This window comes from Apaloderma vittatum, unplaced genomic scaffold (assembly GCF_000703405.1).
Source record: "Apaloderma vittatum isolate BGI_N311 unplaced genomic scaffold, ASM70340v1 scaffold7559, whole genome shotgun sequence".
Classification (NCBI taxonomy): domain Eukaryota; kingdom Metazoa; phylum Chordata; class Aves; order Trogoniformes; family Trogonidae; genus Apaloderma; species Apaloderma vittatum.
In genome coordinates, this window is record NW_009734554.1 from 1 (window position 1) to 25,304 (window position 25,304).

The following is a 25,304-nucleotide window of genomic DNA, read 5'->3' on the forward strand; positions in this document are numbered from 1 at the left end:
CCCGGTGTGCCGGGCCTTCCCCCCTTCCCCTGCCGGCCCCGTTCGTGCCCTCATGAGGGCCGCTGTGCGCCCCAACACTGCAGGCCCCGGGGTGTCCATAAGGGTTGGTGTGAGGAGCTCGACGTCTCAGTGATTATAATTAAGCTTCTCACTGACTCAGCAAGGTTTTCGGACGCTGGGCCAAGTGCGTTTTCTGCCGCCGCGGGGCTAGTTGCTGGTCTGAACACAAAAGTGAAGTGTGTTGCCTTAGGAAGGCAGAGATGGATGTCCCTAATGAAACTGAGCCGGGCCAGTGGCCACAAGAGACTGGGTGGGTGCTGGTCATGCTGCAGCTCCTGAAAATCAAGTGGGCCTCAGTGGGAGTGTCAAGAATGGGACAAATTTTATCTGTTCCCAGTTGACAAAATACTGTTGACAGTAGTCCTAATTAAACCTCTCTTAATGATAATACAGGAATCGCCAACACTACAATAGTAAACAACTCTTGTAAAAATAATTTCCAGTGTGTTCTTTGATGTGGAGATGAAACATTTCATTTCATTACATCTTGTACCATTTCCCGTCTCCAAGAGTTTTGTCATCACCAGTGGAGTAGACTAGAACTGGCGACACCTGCTCTTGTTTTGCTTGGTGTTTGGTGTGTTCCTTTTCTATGTAGCTCTAAGTTTTTCCTAGTTTTTCCTAGTTTTCCCATTTGGTAAGTTGTGGTCTGGTGACCATCTCTGATACCAGACTAAAGAATGAAACTAGTAAGGAAGTATGTAGTAAACTTCAGGTAGCAACTTAATCTTTTTTCTAAAGTATCATCAGTGTTTATTAAATACACACAGACCCTCAAATATATTCTTATAGTTGGATGATGATAGTTCAACAGACCATCATCATATAGAACTAAATGTGTAGTGTAACAGAAGAATTTCGGATACTGGAATGGATTTGCTCAATGGTGGATTTGAACCAAATATAATGGAATAAAAAGCTGTTTGCATAGAAATTGAGTTTTAATGAAGTTCTCTCTCTTTCATTTAAGGCTAACTACATTTCTAAATTTTCAAAAGCTCCAGTAATATGCAAATTAGTTGGAAGAAAAGTTCTTGATGGAGTTGGTCAGCCAACATTAGAGGTGGAAATACACTGTACAGTTAAAAACTATGCGAAGGTATGAGCTGTTTCTTCCTGTTTTATTTATTTTAATAAGACAATACCAGGGAAAGGTACTGTTCTGCTCACATCCTAAGGAACATTTTATTCTGCATCTTTATGTATTTGATTCAGGATGTCAATCCCTGTGACTCAACAGCTGAGTGTTGTAACTTAGAAAAAAAAGTAATGAAAAGTTAAAGTGCAGCAACTATAAAATCTTTTTTTTTCCATTCATTAGACAACACTTATGAGGTGTGACAGTACATCTTTGCATATTAATATTTTGTCTGTCTTAATGATCATGTATCTTTTCCTTACACGCCATATCCAGTCCTGTAAGTTTATTTTTTTTACATTTTTCTCTTTTCAGATCCTTATATTTCTAGATATATGACAGTGTCCCAGCAGAATATAGTACAGGTGAAAAACAGTATAGGTGAAGGCACTTTTTTTACACTGAGCTGATAGGCTGATATGGGTGATAAGTCAAACATACACATCTAGTATTTGCAATGCAAAATTGATGGCGCTTTGCCATCTCTCCCCCAAAACAAAATATTCAAGATACTGTCTTTGCAACTCTAGCTGTTGTGGAGTAAGAATTTTTACTTTCCCTCAGTTAAAATGCGGTTCACTTTGTTCTTGAATTAAATACAATTTCATAGATATTTACAGCATATAAATTTAATATTATTGTTATTAATGCAGGCAGCTCTATATATTGGTAAATGATGTCTTCATTATGTGACCTTTCTTAAGTATTATTTTTCATCAGTAAAGAAACACAAGTTTAAAGTACACAAAAGTAAAATAAAATGTAACCAGTCATGAGGGTTGGCATTAAGCACAAATGCTGATGAGACATCGTACAACATGCTACCAACAGCTGCAAAAAAAAAAGTCCTAATGACTGTATAGTCTTTAACTCTGTTCAATTCTGATAACAAAATATACGTGTAAAGCAGATCTGTCAGGAGGTTTTTGCCTAATTAGTGGTAATTTAGGTCAAGAAACTTGAATAATGTACGTGATTACCAAAGTATAAGAGAGTAGGAAGAAGGTGCTGATAAAGAGAGGTAAATGGAGGAAACAGTAGACTGGAGACAGGTACTGTTAGAGTTAGTACGGCCATATACTTCTTAGTCTTTCAAATTACATTTCCAAGTTAGAAACTAAATAGTGTTCTAAGCCTTTTTACGTTTTTTTCCAGAGGATTTGTTCCACTGTAATGCCTTCTCATTCTCAAATACCTGAAGATGCTTTACCTGAAATAGCTAAAGCAGATGAGAAAGAAAGAAATGAGTCTGTTAACACCGCTGTGGAATGGGTCAATGAGTCGCTGAACATGATGTTAAGAGACTTGGAGCCTACTGACCAGAGTAAAGTTGATAAGATGCTTGGGTAGGTTTTGCATTTTATGTAAATTAATGCATTTGAAATATATACCATTAATTTATATTGTAAATGAAAAGCATACAAAATATTTAGTGTTGAAATAGACACCATTAATTAATATTGTAAATGAAAAACATAGAATATTCAATGTTTTCTACTGTTTTTTGCACTATACTATTTCCTGCTTTTTTCACAATTATGATACAAAAATCGTGCTGGTTTTTACAAGGTTTCATACATGGAATACAAAACTAAGAATCTTTAAGAAAAAGATGCCCAAACACATTCTTGAGTCAAAGGCTCTGTTTTAGAAACTCATTCGGTGCCAGTTTAATTCAGTGAGGATGTTTTTTCAGACTGTGACTCCACTTCTTCCATTCATTGCACTGCACTACAAAAGTGGAACGAAAGGTCTCTGTGTGTCTTCGGTGTTGAGCTGATGCACAGAAAACATGTACAGACATACCTAGAGTTTGCAGGTTCTGGTGGAGTCTTCCTTCTGTTACTCCAAAAGGCTTCTTACTTGAGGCGACTAGTTTCTCTGGAAACACAGTTTCTTTAGTGAACATCCATGCTTATTTTTTCATACAAATACTTCTTGGGAGCATCTCAAAGTGAAAAAGAATCACCAGATTTTTGCTCAATTCAGGTAAACTGAGTATGTAAAGCAGTGTAAATATATTAAAGCTTTATTTAGCCCCACTTCAGTTGGAAGAACTTCCTTCCAATTGAGTCCTTACTCCCTTCATCAGGGTCTTCCCCAAAGCTAAACCATGTGGAAGGCAATCAGGTCTGTTTGAGGGACTGGCTTGCACACAACTGTTTCGTGCAACTTACTCCAGACCAAGTGGGCAGATTTTTTTTTTTGTGGTGCAGAATTGTATTGGGAAAATATTGAAGAGAAATTAAAATCAGACAGAATGAAATCAAGCTAGATCAGCCATACTGTCACTGCTGTTGTGACTCTATGTATATATATGTTAAAATGCATCCGGTGTGGCAGCCTGACTGCTACCCCTGCAGCAAAGTGTCCTTCTCCTCGGTGATATAACTGAAAGAAACACTTCCAACTGAAGAAGAGGATGATAGGACCTATTAGTCCTTCCAGGGTGAAGAAAGCAGTTTGCCTGAATTGGGTGAGTGTGACCCACGTATGCAGTTTCCACTTCATCCAATTGAAATTTATCCACTTCTGAGCTTGCAGATGACCACTGTACAACCGCCCTCCTGGATGAGCAACCTAGGCCAGGCTGTCACATGCCACAAAGTTACGGCAGGATACGTTACAACCCATGCAAAACAAATATATCCTTCACAGTAAGGTTGCACAGAGCTGACTTTCAAACTAGTGTGACTTGAAAAGTGTATATCAAGGGTTGCTTGTGGTTTACTTTGTTTAACCAACACAGCAGATGACTACCCAAAAATAAGGTCATTTATTGACTTTATAGAATGTTTGGGGTTGGAAGGAACCATAAAGATCAGCTTAGTCTATATCCTGTGTCTACTTGTTACGTATCTAACAAGATTTTGAGCCAGCGATCTTTATGCCTCTTCCCTCAGTGAATACTTTACAAAAAAGGTAGAAGAAAAGAAAGAGATTCAAAAACCAGAAGAAGAAGAAGCAGCAGAAGTCGCTCCTGCCCTTACTTCATGCATTTCATCAGCAACCGTGCTACCTGGGGGGAAAAAAGCAGCAAAAGCAGGTTTTAGTTTATTTGGTTTAATATTTTCTGCAATACAGATATGGATAAAGGTGTTAAAATACTTTATGAAGGATTCCATAGACTTGTCTCGCGTTCAAAGGTTTTGGTTACTCTCTCCTGAATCTTCATTCTGATCCCAGGAGTTTCTACTGCAGAACTGAGAGAGGGAAAAACGCAGAGTTTTCTCATCATTCATATGCATTGGTTGAACAGTTTCTGCCTTTTTTTTATAGTTGGCTTAGACAGGAGGTTATTACTCTTCAGAGTGAGGAGTAGGAATGGAGGAGGATGCAAATGAAGAAGATAAGTGAAAATAAGAAAAGGGAATCGCAGAACTGAACAGGAAGATAGAAATACAACTAAGAAGCTGCAAAGAACAGAAGGCGGGAGGAAGGAAAGTTTCTTGCTAGCACTGAGAGAATGAGGAAATAAGAACATTTTATGTAGTATATAATATGTAGTATTTATATTTGATTTAAATCAAAATTTGTATAGCACTCCTCTTAGGAACCAAAGTAGTTGATCAGATTTACAACAGTGTCCCCAGTGCATATTATTCTTGAGAATCAGATCATTTATTCTGGTGTCACATAGGTGCTTACTGAATATGTTCATTTTAAGCACTGTAGACAATAAATACGATAGTGAGTTTCAGGAATTCTGGCAAAAGTTACTCTGCAGTATCTGAAAGGGAAACTGTTTTGAAAATTTAACAAGACTGCATGTGAAATGTTTAAAAGATCTGTTTTCTCGTTGGAAAATCCAACTGTAGTAGGCCTCTATTTTTTCCACAGTCATTATTAGAATAAATCAAATACGTGTACTCCCAGTCAGGTTACAGCCTAATCTTCCAAGTTGCCTATGCAAGTAAGCATATTAGGATGGCAATAAAGAATATGCAAATCATGCTGATGATAGGAACCTGAGCAATGATATAACGTTACTGGATGGAGAATCACAGAATGGTTTTAGTTGGAAAGGAACTTAAAGATCATCTAGTTCCAATGACCCTGCCGTGGGCAGGGACACCTCCCACTAGATCAGGTTGCTCGAAGCCCCGTCCAACCTGGCCTGGAGCACTGCCAGGGATGAGGCACCCACAGCTTCTCTGAGGAACCTGTTCCAGTGTCTCACCGCCCTCATAGTAAAGAGCTCCTTCCTAATGTCTAATCTAAATGTACCCTGCTCAGCTTAAAACCACTGTCTCTTGTACTATTGCTACATGCTGGAGTCCCCAGCTAGAAGAGACTCTTTCTATATAAAAATAGCTTTTGTGTATAAACACAGATAAATAAAATTTACAGATTTCAGTGGCTGAAAGATCTTCAGAAATAATGGATTTGAAATACATTTGAAACCAGAGTGATGACAGCCACTGGGTCTACTTGTAAGATCATTTCTGTCAAAGTTTAAGGCTGGGCCAGACGCTAAACTTTGTCAGATGCTCTTTGTTTTCCCCTCCACCGTCTCAGGGGAGGGTAACAGGGAAACCAGGGAGAGAAAATTAAAGATTGAAAAAAAACTTGGATCAGTTTAATGAGAAGAAAAACAATATTAACAATAACAGTGACGATGTTGAACTATATACAGATATATACAAGTATTCTGTTAATACAGAACCCACAACTTCTGGAAGCCAAGTAGGCCCTCAATGGAAAAAGTCCCAGACTAGACTTGGCACCCGAGCCCAGAGTCCCAACGACAGTCCACAAAAGCAGAAAAAGGAACCTTGAAGCTGCCATGCTGCTCCCACCTGAGGAGGCAGGGGAAGACAACCTGTTTCAATGCACGGTGCTCCTCCACAGGGCGAAAACAGGAGGCGGGAACACCAGTAGCCCAGGGATAGATGACAAACAGCCCATGGAAGTGCTGCCAGACAGCAGCACTAAAGGCCCCAGGGCACTTCGTACGGGCCCTTATATACTGAGCACCACGGGAAGAAACTCTGTGATTGGTCCATTTGGGTCACCTGACCCACCCTTTCCTCCCCGTAGGCACAGCTGCCCGCGGCCGCAGGGTGACTGCCCTTGTGCCAGGAGTCCTAGAGAACTTTCATCCCGGTGCTCACAAACCAGGACGACAACTGACTAAATTTAAGTTTAAAAACAAAAAGAAAAAAACACAAACCCACAACTGATTCTTTTGTAGTACATTGAGTACGTACAGAAATGAAAGTCATATTTACTCATATAACTGTGATACATAAACACGTTTTAAACCAACGAGATATTTAGCTGCTACTCTGTGCCCTGTAGGAAAGAAGGCGGCTGTTGCAGAGAGAACCATCCCGCCTGCAGAGCCCGTTGAAGCGGCGCTTTCTGGCAGCGCAGCCATCGGGGGAGCGTCGCTGGCTGTAGCTAAGGCGGGTGCCACCATTAACCATGTCCCGTTGTACTTCCATATTGCACTGCTGAAACATGATCAGGTACACGTGACTTCGGTAATTTTGTTTCTTTCATCCCATTCATCACAATTATTCTTGAAATCTGAAGCCAGTAGTCTCTTGTGACAGTGATATTAAATAGACCTCCCAGAATATGCCCTTAAGACCATTTTCTGTAGTAGTCTTTGAACCCTGTAACATATTTAGAATATATAAGATGTTATTCTGATTTTTGACATTTTTATTTTCACATGCTACTCCCAATTACAGGATCCACCCAGAGAAATGACTCTACCACTCCCAATGGTTACTGTGTTGAACTGTGAAAAAAATTCTCCAGCAAAACTGAAATTAGTGAAGGAAGTTATGCTTATACCACCAGTTCAGTTATCACTCAGACAGGTACTCTTTCCTTTTCGTTTTTATAAATTATTTTTGTAGAGATCATATAAACTGTATATGTACATAAATACACAGATCGTTTCACTATAGTCCTAACAAACTGTATTTTTCATTTTTCTTTTTTTGCTTGCAAGGCCAATTTTTAACAAATGCTAGTGCAGTACTCTAACAAAGGAACATTAAAAGAAGTAAATAGATGAAGATTTAAAAGAAGGTATATGGAGATTTCAAGTTAGAATATATGTATTAGTATAGAGAAAAAAATCAGTGTATTGAAGAGGATGTAGGGAATTGTTTTACACAGCAGTAAGGGATTTTAATTTTTTTTAGAATGTGATTTTATATTTGTAGAATATAAATATTATTAATCAATTGATAGAACATACAAAGTGACAACTTGTAACAAAATCACAGGAAAGCATAAAAACTTTGGGAATAAATTGCTTTTAAAATGAAACTGTGAAGATAGAAGGGAGTACGAAGCAGAACAAAATCTATTCAAGGGGCCAGAAGGATGAGGGAGCTCAACCCCCTCTTTTTGTTCAGCTATGTGTTTCATTAAAGAACGTGTCTGCACCAGATGCCTACATTAGGGCTGCGATTTCTACTTTGTACGCTGGTGACCTGGACAAATAGCTGAGCTCAGTTCTGTTTCCTTTAACTTTTTAGAATTGTCACCAAGAGCTCTTAGCAGGGTTGCTAATTCTGTACCCTTCAAGGACATAATGCCTCCTCGCGCTGATGGGCTGTTTGCTGCAGTGCAAAAACTGGCCATTCCTCCTGTGTTGGTGTGTTGTCAGCTGTGACTGACTTCTGCCCCCTTCAGTATTCCTTTATTGGCACAGTTTCAGAAAATCTGAAATGGGATTTAAGGAGTTAGCATTAAACTTCGGCTCACTCAGCTGAAAAGTAAAAAAGCAGTGGCTTCATCTAATTGAGGTGTTCCTCCATTCCCCAGTGTTTAAAATGAAGGCAGCATTTTTTTTTCCTGCTTCCTGGCAATGTTCTAAAGGTAAATATATTCAATTTTTTCAGAGGTTCCAGTAAGGAAGTCATAGATAGAGACACAGTTGTAAACAGTGATTGTTACCTTCCCACTTCTCAGGTATTATGCAGACCCCGATACTGCTCACTTGTTAGATTTGGGAAGGGTTCCTTTTGGTGAAGAAGAGACCACTTTTCCTGCCATGCCATTCAGCAGCATCGGCAAATATTCCTGTTAATTCCACTTACTGCTGACTCATTGTCACTGGACACTTGACTGCATTCTGTGGGTGGGGGGATTGTGTTAAGGAAGTCTGTAATAGTTAGGTTTTTTAAAGACTTTATGTGAAGATCTTCACTTAGAATAAATGTTCTCTCCTGATTTAAGATGCTAAAATAAAATAATCTATCATTGTTTTGAAGATTACTGTTGTTTAATTTCAGGGCATAGAAAGAGTTCTGGATATTCAGAAAGAAATGATGAGACTGTTGGAGCCTCCAGGCAAAGCGGTACAATAAAAATGTGTAATAATAATGTGATCTATTTAATTTGGTTTTTCTACTACTATTGTCTTTTTAAGATTAAACATGGAACATTTAGCCTGTGATCAGGCTAAATGGCACAGCGTAGAAGATGTGTTTCTCTGACAGATGAATGAAACAATGACCATTTGGTGACATTAAGTTAATGAAGGTGGAATAAAACATTGTTCAAAGCATAGTGGGACTTTCTGATTACCTGAAGAAGTATAGTGGGAGTGAACAATATCACAGTGAATATTACAATATATAGGTCTGATCTTGCTATGTCTCGCAGATGAAACTTGTATTATTCAAGGTACTACCAGTGTAGTAGCGAATCAATGTGCATATGCTTTTTGCAGAGTGAGGTGGTTGGCTTTCTCCAAGGTACGGAGTCTTAGACTCTCATTTCCCTATTCGATAGGCTAGGTGAGGATCTCTGGAGAAACAAACGATGGTTGTAGTTATGGGTGCACGGAAATAAACATTTGAAATTAGTAACCACCACACACCAAAACCGGATAGCTGCTCGTAGTGTCCAAGACAAAACAGAAGCTATTTCCTAACGTAAATATTTGCAATGTCTTTAGACCAAAATTAAGTCAACTTTTTTGTTTGGTTTTTATTCTGAGATCTCTCTGTCTTTCTTTTCTCCATGGAACTGATTTCTTTCTTCTTTCAGTCCCAACAGCCCAATCCTCCATCAGCAGACAGTAAGAAAGGCAAAGCACATAAGGCAGGGAAAAAAGCTCCGGTAAGAAAAGAGATTTTCCTTTTAAGTCTTCAGCAAGGTACTAACAACAGCAGGGAACCAAAATGTTCTTAAGAAATGAAACATTAATCTACATGACCATTCTGGAAAGGTCAAGGCAAGACTTTCAAATATTCCAAATGCTTGTATTTTACGTAATAATTGGTATTCTTCTGACTCTTCCTTCACTTCCTGTGGAACAATAACAGCAAGGGGAAATTCTTCTGGAATCTGATCTTTTTTCTCGTGTAGAAATCCTGGTAAATTATCCAATGAACATTTTGCAGGCCTGTAGCACCAGCAGAGAACACGTCCTTTTAATCTTGCAGGCCATAAAACTATTACCTGCAAGACTTGCATATTCTGATGTTTCCTAACTCTCTTTTTGATCATTCTGCATTAAGTTCCCATTTCCAGTTTGAGGTTACAGATAACGGAAGGTACAAACCAGTAGCTAAAGGGCTGTGCTCACAACAGTGCACAGGGCATTATTTGATATGACTCAAATAATCTTTTTTAATCACTTCAAAACCTGTAGTTTATAGATGAGTTTCCCAAATAGCGGGATGGAAATGTCATACCAGTTTTGTTCTCCATTCTTAGATGATTAAAATATTATCAGGTGAGAATTGTTGCTGTTGCGGAGTGTACAAAAGAGAGGATGAATGAAAGTTTTCCTTTTTTGTGTGTTGCTTAAACAACACAAAAGTCATCATCATTAAGCAGCTGGCCAATGTTTTTTGTGGGCAATTTGCATGTTTCTAATCACAGTATGTATTGCAGTCACAAGTTAAAATAATCCCTTAAGATGTGAACAAGGAAAAAATCCATTTATTTCTATATGAGAAAACTAAAGGAGATAGTAGTGAGACTGAATTTTAAACTGTTAAGGGCACAATGTTAGCTTGATTTTTTTTTAAAAAAAAGTAAAATTACATAGGCAATGAAGAAGAATAACCTTTTAGGTTACAGAAGTAAATACCAACAGAAGAAGTGATTTTATAAAGATAAACAATGCTTTTAATAGAATGTCACAAGACCCAACATGTGGATGCTTTGAAAATCACCTGAAAATGCAGAATTAACCTCTCATCTCTTACCGAATGCAGGAAGACTGCAGCGTTCCATGCTGTCTGTTGCTGCAGCTTAGTGCTCCAAACGCAACAAGTCAAATGTCTTCCCATGCAGAGTGCTACAAAATAACCCCATAACAATTTGACCTGCATTTTCTTTGTAATTTTTTATGTGAAGGAACATTCATATATCCTCTGTAGCCAGGCCTCTGTTCTGTCCACTGTGGTCAGTTCTCTGACTTGTCAGAATTGATGCTTTCCAATTGACTTAGAATCATAGAACAGTTTTGGCTGGAAGAGGCCTTCAAGGTCATGGAGTCCAACCTTTGTCCCAGCCCTATCAACACCACTAAACCATGTGCCTCAGCACATCCACCTGCCTCTTAAACACCTCCAGGGATGGCAACTCAACCCCCTCCCTGGGCAGGCTGTTCCAATGGCTGAGAACCCTCTCAGTAAAGAAATTCTTCCTAATATTCAACCTGAACCTCCCCTGGTGCAACTTAAGGCCATTTCCCTGTGTCCTATCACTCGCCACTGGGGAGAACAGACCAACCCCTGCATTGCTACAACGTCCTGTCAGGGAGTTGTAGAGAGCGATAAGGTCTCCCCTCAGTCTCTTCCAGGCTAAACAGCCCCAGATCCCTCAGCCGTTCCTTGTACAATACACGCTCCAAATCCTTTACCAGCTTCTCTAGTCTAACCCAGAATTATATCCTGCCGCTTTTTGGGCAATTTAGAGTCATTCTTTATAACCTAAATTCAGACTTTAAAGTTAAAAATCAGTGTTTTAAAAACCTGCAAAAGAACTGACAACCGAAGGACATGTGAAATATTTACTCAATGCAACTCTGCTTATGGATCACGTCCAGGAACATGGTTCCTGAGGCAGACAACTCCATGGAACTGTGCTAGAGGCACATCCCCTCTATCAAATTTGTTCCTTCTAGAAGTCTTGGAAGATGCTGGTGGTTTTTGAACACTCCACAGAGGCAATATCAAAGTTGTAGTTGAGGACAAATGAGTAAAAGCTGTTTAAAAATGGAGAGTGCATTTCTGTGGCAGAGGGATGCTCCACAGCACCAGAAACTTTTGCATAGCATCTATGACAACTCAGTGGTTGTTCAGAACACCTTTAAAATCTTTTTGTAAACCAGCACTGGCCATATAAGAGTGAGAACTATCTGACTTGACATATTTCCAGGGACTGTTAGCTCTCTACTCATTAGCACTTGATTACCCCTCATTTATAGAGAATTGTCCTTAAAGTTGCCAATGCAATTTCTGAGAACAGATTTATATTTTGATGACTGAATGCAGACTGAGATGACAGTGAAAAAATATATATATATGTACAAATATTATACATTTATCCATGTGTGTAAATAAAGTGATTATTTTTGTTTTACTTCCAGCCACAAGCCTTAAAAAGAATATCCCACTTGGGTTGCCTAATAACAGGATGCGACGATCTAGAGCAACCATTACTCCTAATGCAAACTGCTTGTAACAATATAGGTCTGGAGCTAGGAACAGATGTGTACTTAGCAGTAAACTGTGCTGCTCATGAATTAATGGATTACGTAAGTTACCTTCAATATCTACTTTGTTGCAGTTTAAAAGGAATGTAGCTATCTCTTAACATTATTAGCACACTGCAAACTCACCTAGAAGCTTCCAACTCCAGTTTTGAAGGTAGCAATCAAGCAAACTGAAAGAAGTGTCTCTGCATTTATAAATTACACTTGAATCAGTCATACCGGTGTGTGGGTGCGAGGGGACGAGACATGCAGACACCCCCGCAGGGAGCTCCCTGTGGCAGGAGCAGCGAGAGTGCGCGTGTCCCTCCCCACCAGCCGTGCCAGCGGGCTGGTGCTGCACCGTGTGTGGAGATGAGGCCCCATCGCAGCTTGTGTCCTGCTCACGGGTATCACTGGTACTTTCATGATTTAACTTTAATCATTCGGATGGTATCAGCCTGTCTGCATCAGCCAGATTTATACCTTTGCTCCGTTTATTTAATACAATTTTTCAGATCAGCCTTTGTCAAACACAGCAAACCAGACAAGCACCGGCTACATGCTCTGTTTAGCAAACCAGCTTCATTTCACATTATGTCACAGATAATTTTGAATTAAAGTATTAAGTGAAAAATCCCGTTTTGGTTTTCCTAACCACTTTGCTTTCAAGGGTGAAGAACAAGAAGTGATTTACACAAGCATATTTCTGTAATTCCTTCACACCACTGGATGCTTATTACTCCATTATATTACACCACATCTGTTTTCTTCAAACTACCTTGACCTTTCTGTGTATTTTTACCCACTAACATTCATCTTATTGTGTATCAACATTCATTTTTTAATTCTTATTTTTCAATATTTTTGTTTGACAGAGCTTTTACCCCTGTTCCAAGATCAATCAGGTTTCTCTCTAGGCAGAAAAAGAATCTTCCTATTCAATTTAATATCTCAGGAGGCTTCTGTATGTTTGAGTAGACTATAGTGACCAACCTTCCATTACTAATGTTTTGCGAAAGTTGCTTTCCTGACAATCTGTGATATCCTGGTATCCTACACCAGAATGAGCCAAATCTTAACCAAAGAATTATCAATTAATCTGTAACTTTCTGTTACTGAACTGGTAAAGTCACTAGTGCAGTGGGTATTCTGCCACAGTTTGACAGTGTGCCCTTAGTAATCCTCTTATGTTGTGGTTTGTGCTTCCTGTAATGCTGAGACTGGCTTTTAACTAGTCCTCCTTTTTTTGGCTTTATTTTTGAAAGAGGAAAGAGGCAAGGAAAGGCAGTATCTTCATTTTTGTTTTGAGCACTGAGGGTGCAGTCCTTTCCCTCAGCAATATTTTCTACTTCCAAAGTGTAAAACTACTTCAGCATCTTTCAGAGCCTTTGGCATGAGTCCACTGGAAACCACCGTTGCTTCAGACAGAGTTTTCTGTGACAACATGGTGACCACTTAGATACAAAGGAGACAAGTGAACGATTGTGTGTGGTTCAAAGAACGCACAATCCACTGCCTTAACAGAGATACTGGTGCCACGAGATCCATGTGCTTACTTTAGTACTCTAGTTTTTAAAGTATCCTTGTCTTATATGCTTTATTCTTTTCTTTCTAGGTTAAAGAAAAATATGAAATACTCACTGGAACCTTCAAAAGTCCTGATGAAATGGTTGACATGTATGTGGAACTGATTAAAAAATTTCCTTGTATTATTGCATTGATAGATCCTTTAAGAAAAGAGGTAAGATACCACAGTACAGCCCTTGAAAAACTGATAATACTGTTAAGTGGTATATAACATTTAAAAAAACCCCAACATGTAAGATAGGGAGCTTCAGGTTTTGGAGTCTTTAAGCGCAAAAAAAATCACTATACAAATGTATTTAAGTCATTTGGATATGTGTAACTGACAACAGTAACTCTAAATTTTTCCATACTTTTGGACATAATTTCTGACAGAAAAGAATCCTGGCATGAACAGAATGGGATCAGTACAAATAAAGAATTACAAGAAAATGTGGGGTTTTTTTCCTGGTTCTACTTGCTTAACACGTGTAATTTAATTACATTTTTCTTCTTTTGTAAAGAAATAATTCAAATTATAAAATTAAAATGATTAATAATATTTTATTATTTTATTACCTAAAATTTTGACATAGTTGTATAATCCTTAGAATCACTCAAAAATTTATTGCAGCTCTTCTTTATGATTGAGATTTATATCTAAAGCCAGAAAAAAACTGTCACTAGTAGCATTGCTTGGCAGAATTTTTAAAGTGGTAATAAGATAGCATGTATTTACCACTGTGATCGAAGTTAGAGGAGTTAATTTAGTGTGGCCAATAGATTACAACAATAAAGTAGAATACTATTAAGCATGTTAGAAGTTATGGACGGATGCAAGAAACAGATTGCATTGCCTTAATTCTTAGCATTTATACATAAGATTCAGTTTCTATCTAGTACAAAAAAGATTAAAAGTTAGTTGCAGCAGAACCTACAATTGTAGACCTAGATTGTGCAGCTGCACAACTTAATAAAATTTTGCTCTTGCTGTCAAATTGCACACTTTATCTAAAGCAAATATAAGGGATTTGTTTTTGTGAACAAAACACGAAGGCCACGATTGAAAGGGGAAGTTGTCTTTGTGACTCTGCCCAGCGCCTGTATCAGTAATTCTAAAACAGGTGAACTGCAAAATCCATCTGATTTTGTTCTTGACTGAACTTCCAAAGTCCACTTTCTGAATATCTGTGTGGACTGTTGCCTCACTCCGCTCAGCCTTGCCTTCCTGTCATGTTTCAGTCTGACTGTTTGAATTACACGTTCCAAAATACCAGATTACTGCCCTCTCCTGCTAGGGCTGCAAACTCCCATGAGAATTCTTACAGAGAGGCATATCTGCAGTATGAAAAGCTGCAGGAGAATGACAACAGATAGTGACGTACCATTCAAAATCAAATACTGTGAAAGGAGATGCGTCTCCTCCTCTTCCTGCCCCCTCATAAATCTACAAAGTTCACCCCCGCCATATCTTTGCCACCAATAATTAGGTCCTTGAGGATTAGCCCTGGTACCAGTTCAGCAATTCACTGGCAGAGAGCAGACCACTTCAATGCTTAAATTAAAACATTTGTTCAGAAACTTAATTTTCACTTTCATGCGAGCTTGAAATCCTTACAGGAATGGACCCTGATACAGATCACAACTCTGTAGATACAAAGGTCTGCCTCATCCACAGACCAAGAATTATTACTGGCAGAATTATTAACTAGAAAAGTAATGGGAATTTTTATGTGAGAACTTTGCATCCTGTGCACACAAAGAAATCAATTTAATTTGTAAGTTTTTCCTTTCAAATTATTTACATATCCTTGTCCTTCATTTATCTTTAAATCATAGTGCCATGTGGGCAGTGCATTAAAATCGAGAAACAAAGACCCTGAAAACGAGCTTTGCGGAAGCGCGGTGGTTTTTGCTCTTCCCTGTGGGTCAGTCTTACAGCCCTCATCAGCCCATCCTGATACGTGTCACTGAGACTATGGCTGCCTCCTGCTTCATTATTTTATGTTCAGACAAATATTATGACACTTAAAATACCAACACAAGACTGAGTCTCCTGCATAAAACAATAGAAAATTATTTTGTACTCCATTAAAATGAAATAAGTTTCTGAAAGAAAATCAAAATAGGAAGCTCCTACACTTAATTTCATTTGAAATATTTTAAAATATATTTGTATGCAAGTAGCTTTGATGCCAGATTAGAATTAATGTTTTCTAGCAAAATCTTAAAATTTAAGCAAAATTCTGGTGGTATGTCTTTCTTACGCAGATAGATTTAGAATACAGTAGAAAATATGTTTATATGAAGGGTATCTTTAGGATTAAATGCAAATTTTTATATTTTAATTTTAATTTTTGTTTTTAACTCCTCAGGGTTTTCATTTGGTTTATTTTTTTAAACTCCACTTATTTACTTGATTGTTTATGCAGGACAGACAACAATGGAGTAACATATGTTGTGCTCTTGGTTCCAAATGTTACCTGATTGCTGAAGATGCTGCCACATGTGTTTCCAAACTTAAAATTGACCAAAACATAAACGTACCAAGGTGCAGTGGTGTTGTCCTAAAATATATTAACGGAACCAAGGTGTCAGACCTCATCGAAGTCACGGGGCTTCTGGATGGTGAGTAGAGGGGGGAAAGGCTGACTTTAAAACCCTTCAGGTCAATAAATAGTGTTGCTGCACCTGTAAATACTACATCTGATTTAATTGTTGCTACTTGTAATTTAGAAAACACTTGTATGAAGAAACTAAAATTCATGTTTTGATTCACAGATCTCTGTTCAGGAACTTAAAACAGCGCTCAAACCTTCCGCTGTAGCAAATTAATACACCGTGGGTGTTTTGAATGCCAGTGCCCTTTGACGCTGCAGCTAAGTGTCATACAGTTAGAGATCAGAATTAGACAAAATAAAAAAGATGTTGTTGAGTAATCTGAATTTTGACTAATGCTAGTGTTTAATAAACAAGAAATCCAAATGAGTCCAAAGTGTTTAAAATTGCAGTTTATGTAGATTATTGGCTACATATTCTTGAGCCTTTGTTGTAACAGTACTAAGAACCTGTGCGGTTTCCCCTGTAAGATTTCTCTTCGTATCAATTTTTCTTCCTTCATTTTTACACCCAAGGAATAGATGGACAAATTTAATATATTGAAGTTCCTTCCTTTTTCCTTCAGAAAGCCCAGCATCACTACATCAAAGCAAGTAAATAGCAACTTAAATATTTCATTCAGAAATGGTAAACTCTTTCTTATAGTGAAGAAAAATCATTACTATAGTAAGGACCATGATTAAAATAAACAGAAGAGCCACCTAGCCTGAAGAATACGTTACTGACCAGATCAGCGAGAGGCAGAAACACGGCTGGGATGTGAGATATTCCCTTACCCCTGCTGCAAATAAGAGGCAACGTTAACGTAGCAAACTAACAGAGTTTACATTTTCATGAGATGGCTTTCACTGGCTTAACTCCTGTTTGTATTTAAGCTCAGATAGCCTGAGCATAAAAACAGAGTGACAAATCCAAACAGTTTCCACGTCGAATATATAAAATATACACTAACGAAGGTATTACATTCCATTATATATAGGGCAAAGACATATTACCATATTAGGAAGCCCAGATGGAGAATCTTCTGATGACAGCCTTGTGGATCTGGTAAGCATTGAAAGCTGTTCAATTGCAGAATTGCCAAAACGCTGCTTTCAACATGAACTACTTTTAAAGCAGAAAGCCTGTTTCTGCTTGAGAAAGAAACAAGGTTTTACAAAACGGGCTTTTTCTAGAGAGTTGCTTTTTTTTCCCCCATAGAGAGTTAATCTTTCAGTTTAAAGAGAACACAGAGGAAATTTGCCAAAGCAGGAGTATATTCAAAAGTGTGTACGATCTATGTGGTTGCATAAGTTTATTAAAAACTGTGATTTACTTAAAACATTTCTGAGCAGCGATAATATTTTAGGGAAAAAATAACAATAATATCTTTAGTCTTTTTTTATTAAGGCTACATCTGCAAATAAAATTTCACACTGCAGCGAAAATTATTTTCTGCATACGATACATCTTCCATCAGGAAATTTTATTTCCACTTAGAGGAGGGTTTTTATCTGCAGAAATTAGCGTTAAATTAGGATACCGTGTTTAATAATTAAGAATGGCTTCACTTCCTAAAGCGTGTAGTTTTAAAATACCCACTTTCTCGTTTCAGGCGGTTGGACTGGGTGCCAGGTTTATCAAGTTGGGAGGTCTTTCCCGCGGAGAAAGGGTGACCAAATACAACCGCCTCCTTGCTATAGAGGAAGAACTGGCCAAGAATAGAACGCTACGTATGAGCTTCTTTCTTACTTTGTTTTCAGCTTGCAATGAATACGAGAACAAAGATTGGAGGGAGAATGATTGAAACTGCACCACAGGAGGGGAGTGGAATCAAAAGACTATAAATAAGCACTGACAAAAAAAACCTAGGATAGCACTTGCCACAATGTATATTGTTGTCCTAATGGATTATCTGTTTACTGAATGTTAAAATAGACCCCTTCTTGAGGAGTAGCCTACATTAAGCTTTTTTTTCCCCCAGAATTAATTGGTTGGAGTCTTGAAGCCCACAGTGCAAAAGGGACAAAACAAAACCCATGCATATAACACACCCGAAAGCTGCCAAAACGGAATTTTAGGCCAAATACCCCACCTCCCTTGAGCCCCTGAACATATACTGCTAACAAAACTTCCATTTCACAACCGCCTTTGTGCCTTAACATTTCCAGCAAAATGTGTTTGGAAAAGCCACAGTCGCATGGGTAAGTACTAAATAAAACCCAAGAAAACCTGAAGCTAAGGACACACATTCAGCCTTAGCCACTTGTATGCATCTGCCTGCGTTTCAGGATCTGCATCCTGGACCCTGCTAAATGCTTAACAGTTCATTAGAGCCACTTCTCACTCGCTCAGGTATCAATCAAGGCAGAATAAAGGCATACAGGCTGAACGGGAGGCAGAGAGACAAGAAGAAGAAAGGAAGGAAAGGGTTCGCAAGAATTTATTATGCCTAAGAAACACGAAGAAGAATTAAGTCGTTTTACCCTCTCGTTGCTAATTGTTTCCAATGTTCCATACATAGGTTAGCAGCACTTGACATGCATGCTATAGAACAAAGGTTTGATTTTAAAAATATATGAATATTGGAAACATTCTGAATTTTCAAAGTCTCCTCCTTGCTCATTGCAAGAAAATAGAAACCCAGAAATTCTTTTTTGCTAAGTTTCACAGAATGCACTTTTCAAAAACAAGAGAGATAATTATAGAACTATGAATTTTAACTGCCACAGCAGCATGAATATATTCCCTATTCAAATGGTACAGTCTAAACAAAAGAGCTTGAGTTTGACAAATATTTGGACCTCCATCTCCTAAAATGAAACCGCAACAATTCCCGAAGCCGTTAATCGTTTGGCAGAAATAAAATCCAATAACTAAATCAAACAGCAGGGAAACACTGCGATGGCAGCTCTGAGCCGCATACCAGGCTCCTCATTTGGCTGGGCCGCGGGCTGTGCGATGCGCTGGGCAGCTGGGCACCAGAGGACTCCTGGAGCAGCTTGTGGGCAGGAGGTGACACCCACCCAACCCGAGTCCCCCCGGGAGTGAAGGGACACGTGGCAGGGCCTGGAGCACCAGGACAACCGGTGCCTCAGCCCTCCTGCCACCCGGCCCCGCTTGGTACCGGCACTTCAGTGCCTTGGCCTGAGTGCAGCCCTGGGCGCTGGGCAGCTGGGCACCAGAGGACTCCTGGAGCAGCTTGTGGGCAGGAGGTGACACCCACCCAACCCGAGTCCCCCGGGGAGTGAAGGGACACGTGGCAGGGCCTGGAGCACCAGGACAACCGGTGCCTCAGCCCTCCTGCCACCCGGCCCCGCTTGGTACCGGCACTTCAGTGCCTTGGCCTGAGTGCAGCCCTGGTGATGCACCGGGCTGCGGCCTCTGGACCTGCAGGGTGTGTGTGAACGGTCACTGGCTCAGACACGGACCAGCCGTCACTTTACCAAAGAGTAACACGGAGCTAAGACTTACGTGGGGATGGGCGGGCACTGTGCATGTGGCAAAAGAGGGAGTTGGGTGGTGAGGTCAGGAATGTCACAGGTGAGGAAGGAATGTCACAGAATTGGGGAAAACTGGGAGAAGAGAGGTGAAGCCTTAGTTACAGCAGCAATATCTGAATGAGGGTTTGCACGGAGTTGCTGAAGGTTGGGGCTGGGAAGAGGCACAGACAGCTGGGGGCAACTCTGCTGAGAACACCCGAGCAGAGGACAACGGGTGTTCAAAAAAAAGGGGCAGCAAGGCAAGATGACTGGTGAAGGATGCAATAAAAAAATCCGAGGTGTTAAAAAAATCAAGGTGTTAAAGCACGGTGTGGCATTTTAAAAAAAATCAAGTGTACCAGAGAAGTTACAAGAAACTGTAACATGAGTTTCTCTTTTCTGTTTCAGGTGAAGCAAATCTTGAATTTATTGCTTTTGCTGAAGAATCACAGCCAGAAAACCAACTTTCTGATGTACTTCCTCCCCCACAGTAAGACTCGTTGCCTCCCCGGCTCTCTTGGCCAGTGCTGCACGTTCCCAGCCTGCCCGCTCACCTCCCAGAGAACAGCATGCTGACCTAGGTTGTCAACATTTAGATAAAATTCTTCAACATTTAGATACATTTCTAACAAAAAAAAAATTCTACTAAGGACCTCGTATATTAGCTGTTCCTTAATCCATTTCTTTTCAAGCAGTTCAGCCAAACATTTTTAAAAACATTCAGAGACTAGCTTCTCTCTTCCCAGGAGACCATTGCCTTCAGCTGAAACCATGTTAACTGAGCATCAGCTACAGTTTGAAAACACCACAAAATTCTGTGCTGCATTTACAAACTGACAAAACAAATACCTCTGTGTTAAGTCCAAAACAAATGTTTGCTTTGGGAAAGTCGAAATCTCTCACCAGACAAAGAACAAGCTATTGACAAACAGTAAAACAACTCAAACAAACCAAAAAAACATGTTACAAAAAACAAAGGCCTTGACTGTTACGCTGGTCCCCCCCGCAATACTGCTCTTAGATCGAGCCTACGAAGGAAATTTTGCTCCAGTTCTGGTTCAGCTCTCACCACAAGCGCAGCAGCGCAAACCCCGAATGTAGGGCACAAAGCTGTAATTGGCAGCACCAGGAAGCTTCGCGGCAGTCGGAGGCAGGGAATAACAAGTCAATTTCACAAGGTCTGGGAAACTTGTCAGGAGTCTTTTTAATCAGCAACAGTGAAAAGATAAATAAATAGCTCATGTCCTAAGTAACAAAACAGTTTAAGTAAAAGAAATGCTTCTTAAAAAACTTCCGGGTTTTGCGTCATCATTTGAAAATTTGAACGTATAAATACAGCAGCAATAATCTGAGGAAAAATACAGATATAAAATGTTGCATTTTAATTTCAGTGTAAATGATACCTAAGTGAAAACTTAACCACCAAAACCAGCCACCCCCAGAACTGAAGACATCATTGACAGACAAATTTCCCCAAGTTTAGGAATTATATGTAGTTCCATTATTAGATCAAGTCCAGGATTTTCTTAGCAAACATGCAAAAAACACCAAAAGAGATGTGAAACTACCACACTCGTTACTATCATTTTATTTTTAGGAAAAGCACCAGACAGTTGCATGCAGAGCCAAACCAACAAACTTGGAACACTCATCCTTCGATGCTGTCACTGTTTCAAATCACTGAGTACAAAATAACCCAAGTGCATTCAAGTACTTGACCACCCCATTTCAGCTACACCGATCTTTAGGCAAATCCCTGATTACGTTTGTTTGTTCATTATAAAAGAATGAGATGCTGTGCTGAATTTAAAGAGAGACCACAACAGAATGTGAACTGGCAGTGGAGCAAACCGATTACGTATCTATCTCGCCGGCTTCGCAGGAGAAAAGGGCCGAGGGAAACTGGGATTTGTGTTACCAAATACGGACATCTAAAGTGTTACCTAATAAAGAAATTAATGCCACCGGTGTGTACCAGGTTCAAAGCAAAGGCTTATTTGTTAGCACAGCGAGCTTTCAGCTGGGAGTTCTCAAAACTCTGATTCCAAACAACCTGCAATCCTAGAATGACTGAATCCCAAACACTGCCCGTGCTCGGGGGAGTCTGGGATCAGATGGTTTTTCACAGGAGTAAACACAGACTCTGGTTGCAACAGCTTCCAAACTTCACTTTGTAACAGTGAAACAAAAACCTGGAGATGAATTCCTCCTTTGGAAAACACTGGTCCCAAACGGGAGCATCAACCTCAGTCCGCTGATGTCTGCTATCGCTGCCCAAAGTCCTGGTACCGCAACGCTGCACTGCGCCGCCGCGGCTTCTCAGCCTGCGGGCCGGCTGCCCACAGCGAGCGTGCTTGTGCTTTTCATTTCCTCCACAGAACGCGTGTGGAGATAACAGTAGTGAGACCTCCAAGATCTTGGTTTAAGTAGATTTCAAAATATTTTTAAAGCAACGTGTCTAAACACGGACGTTTTAATAATTAGTGGTATCCCCCCATACTAAAGCTGATGTGAGCGTAAACTCCTTCATGGGGTCTAACCCAAAGCTGTCCAATTCAAGAGGGATGCAAGGGGCTGCCGGCAAGCTTTAGAACAGAGCTTCAACAAGGCATCTTCTCAATAAAAGAATGATTTTAAAAGCCTTTTCAAATACAATTTTAAAGTAAAGGTAACTGACACTATCTAAGAAAATCATAACCGTACCTGCAAAATCAAAATGGGAAAGGGATTTTAAGTGAGACACAGTTATTTAACACCTTAATGTGTGTAACAAAACTGCATACAAAAGACTGTTTCAATCTATATTATTGAAAACTGTTTGGAGTACAGACCGCAGCCCCCAGTAACACACCTAAGCAATTTACACGTCCAGATAATGACTCCCAAAAGTGACAGCCTTTCAGAATAACAATTAACAGTTAGAACTGTCTGCCTCTTTTATTTTCTCAACATTAGTTTCTTTGTGCGGCGGCTTGCTTTTTTCTTCTTTCATTCTGTTCCGATTCAGTGTGTTTTCAGACATCTGATCCCCACTGGTGGAAACCGGATCTAAAACTACAACGGATTCTGTCTCTTTTTCACTACTAGAAGCTTTTCTTGTAAATTCTGTGCGACTGGTTGATCTAAATGAAAAAGAATAAATATGTAAGTACAGGTAACAGCTGACATATTTAGGAGAAAATACATAGAGAAAAGCATTTCTATTATTAGCAGTACATAGGACCAGGACAGGCCTACTATAATAAACTGATTTAACAGCTGTTATATATGGATAGTGACTCACAAAATGTAACCCCTCCTGAATTATTTGTGAAGGCAGCCATGGAAGATACTTGACAGGAAACATCAACTCGCAAAGCACTGACAACATCCTTAGAGTGTGGAAGAATTGGTTTGAGGATAGTCTTAACTTCTTTTCTCTTTGCTCATCTCAGAGCCGGATTTAGGTTCCCCCAGGTCCGACAGAGCAGCTGTGCTCAGAGAGAACGCCAGCAGGTCCCGCAGCGTGCGGGCTGACTGCCACCGTCCTGAGAGCTCGGCTCCTTCTGCAGCCCGGAGCTGCCTGCGCAGGGCTGTCGCTGCTCTACCCTCGACCATACGACGGGACGCACGGGCAGCACAACTGATTTTCCGCCGTGGCTCAGCACTGCCAGGCCGCTTGCGGTCCCCTGGGGAGCAAGCGCAAAATCCTTCCTGAAAATTCACCAACTGTATTTGCTGAAATACAGAGGGCGTTAGACCTACATTCTGCACCGCAGAAAGGGGGTCACGTCTTGATCACTTGTGGCACAGGGCTTCTTCCACATAAAAAGCCCTCGGAGAGGAAAGAAAGGTTAGAGACATCAGGGTTATTCGTCAAGACTGGCACCGTGCTATGAACACTAAAAGCACCTGTCCATAGTCAAAAGCTTTGTATGAGCGTGGAAAATGCGCAGGCAAATCCTTAGATGAGCTAGAACGCACCAGGAGAGAACAAGGCAAACGCTGGGAAAGCACAGCCGGAGCGAGTCACCGATGGGGGTAACCCCCCGGCCACCACAGGCTCCTATCTCCTCCGCCCGCGCTCCAGAGCTGCCGGACCCAGTGTCCGCGGGCATGGCCCCAGGCAGGCACACACGGGGCCTCACTCCCTGGTGTGAGCACCCAAACACCTCCAGCCACCGAACAAACACACAAATCCTGAGGACCTTCCCGCGCTCCACGCAGCAGCGGGTGCACGGCTCTGCTCTCCTGGACAGCAGAACTGCAGAGCTGCTACATTTGCTAGTCCAGTCTTTTTTCATTTAATTTAATTTTTCGTGCTTACTCATAAGGAATGGCCTTCCAGACCGCTAAGGTAACACCCTTGGAAGGAAAAAGTGGAATCAACTGGAGGCCAGAGAAAGAAATTCAGCTACTGGATCCATCTGCTACGAACTGCCCTTTATTGTGACAGTCTTTGTCCTACAGAAAATGACCAAGAAGAAAGAGGTCACCCCACTCAACAATTAGAGTGGGGGGTAGAGAATGTGCCGGCTCCCACCTGACAGGAAGAGAGTAAATGTACAGGCTGAAACCAAATAAATAATCACAGAAACAACAGTTGCTGCACTTTCCATTTCAGAAAGAATTTACTCAGCTTGCTGCTGAAACACTGGACGCAGCAAATGAAATCCCACGTTCAAGCTTTAATTACAAGAATTGTCTCTAACATTAAAACTTTACTATAAGTTAATTAATGTGGAGATTGGCGCTAATGGATACAGTTTCAGACTCATTTGATTATCATCAGAAGCTAGTGATTCCAGAAGGAAAATAATGTTTATTTTATGCAAAAGTTGCCAATCATTCCAGAAACACAAGGTGGGGTATTTTGAACGTTACAGCAAATTAAACTTTTTAAAGCGGTGTAACCAGAAGAGGGTTATTTTTAAAAGTGCTACCTCTGAAAAGCTGATTGCCCAACACTATAAAAATGGTCAAAGCCATAAATGCCAAGTTCATTTTTATTTCACTTTGGAGGCAACTATCTTTCAAATCCCAACAGCTGGACTATTTAATACAATCTGGTGAATCAAAGTATAATTCTTCACTGGGCTCACAGTGGGGAGTCTGCATTAGTGCATGGCAGCATTCCAACAACTGATGCACAGCCAACGCTCTGAAGTCTGTTTCATTTATAACAAAAATGGATAAAATGGCAATCATATTTACCACCTTCAAAGGACAGAAAAATGAAAGATGTCGATATAAAGCAGTTTAATGGAGAAAACCAGTGATTAAATCAGCGTTTCAAGCATAAAAATAAGAATTACTATTCAGGTTTGGTTGTACTAACATCCCCTTCTTCAAATCCTTTACACTGTTGCGGCACCAGCCTGACAGTGCTGCTGTTACAGCTGAGGCAGTGTTAAAAATTATTAACCCTGTTTATCAGGTATTCATGGCCCATTTTCAATAGTTTGTCCAGAGCAGAATGCAGGCTTAATAAAGTTCCAGTGCAAGAATGAACGTAATTTTGGTGCTCCCTTTCAAAAAACAGTTTCTACTGCTACAAATAAAGCTGAGAAATACAATCAGTGGAGACACAGTCAACGTTTTGAACAAATGTGTCCAGCCAAGGTATTTGCATTTGGTTCTGTGCAAAGCTCTTCCCTCATTAAGACCATTAATGTTGTTATCAGTATTCGTGTTATTTGTCCAACTCTATATTTAAGCCAGAAATTGAGAATCTAGTTCTATTGTACTCATTCATACATAATTGTTCAGAAGTCTGCATACATTTTTAGGACTAAACACATCA

General features: G+C 40.0%; 2 protein-coding genes across 2 annotated transcripts in view; one reads left to right on the top strand and one right to left on the bottom strand.

Annotated features, from left to right (window-relative positions):
- Positions 1-1,030: 1,030 nt before the first annotated feature.
- Positions 1,031-20,103, top strand: ENO4 (enolase family member 4; the record flags this gene model as incomplete). Its single annotated transcript, XM_009876324.1, is given in 13 exon segments — positions 1,031-1,159; positions 2,354-2,544; positions 4,102-4,244; positions 6,500-6,669; positions 6,898-7,029; positions 8,458-8,523; positions 9,218-9,289; positions 11,775-11,942; positions 13,495-13,620; positions 15,875-16,070; positions 17,041-17,108; positions 17,656-17,773; positions 19,931-20,103. Coding segments are annotated over 13 exon segments (1,752 nt in total), but the record flags the coding sequence as incomplete, so codon positions are not given.
- Positions 20,104-22,139: 2,036 nt separating this feature from the next.
- The window catches only part of KIAA1598 (KIAA1598 ortholog), a 54,282-nt gene continuing 51,117 nt past the window's right edge, over positions 22,140-25,304 (bottom strand). Inside the window, exon 17 of the mRNA XM_009876323.1 lies at positions 22,140-22,644. Coding sequence (XP_009874625.1) covers positions 22,434-22,644 — 211 coding nt within the window. The 3' untranslated portion in view covers positions 22,140-22,433. The remainder of the gene's footprint in view (positions 22,645-25,304) is intronic.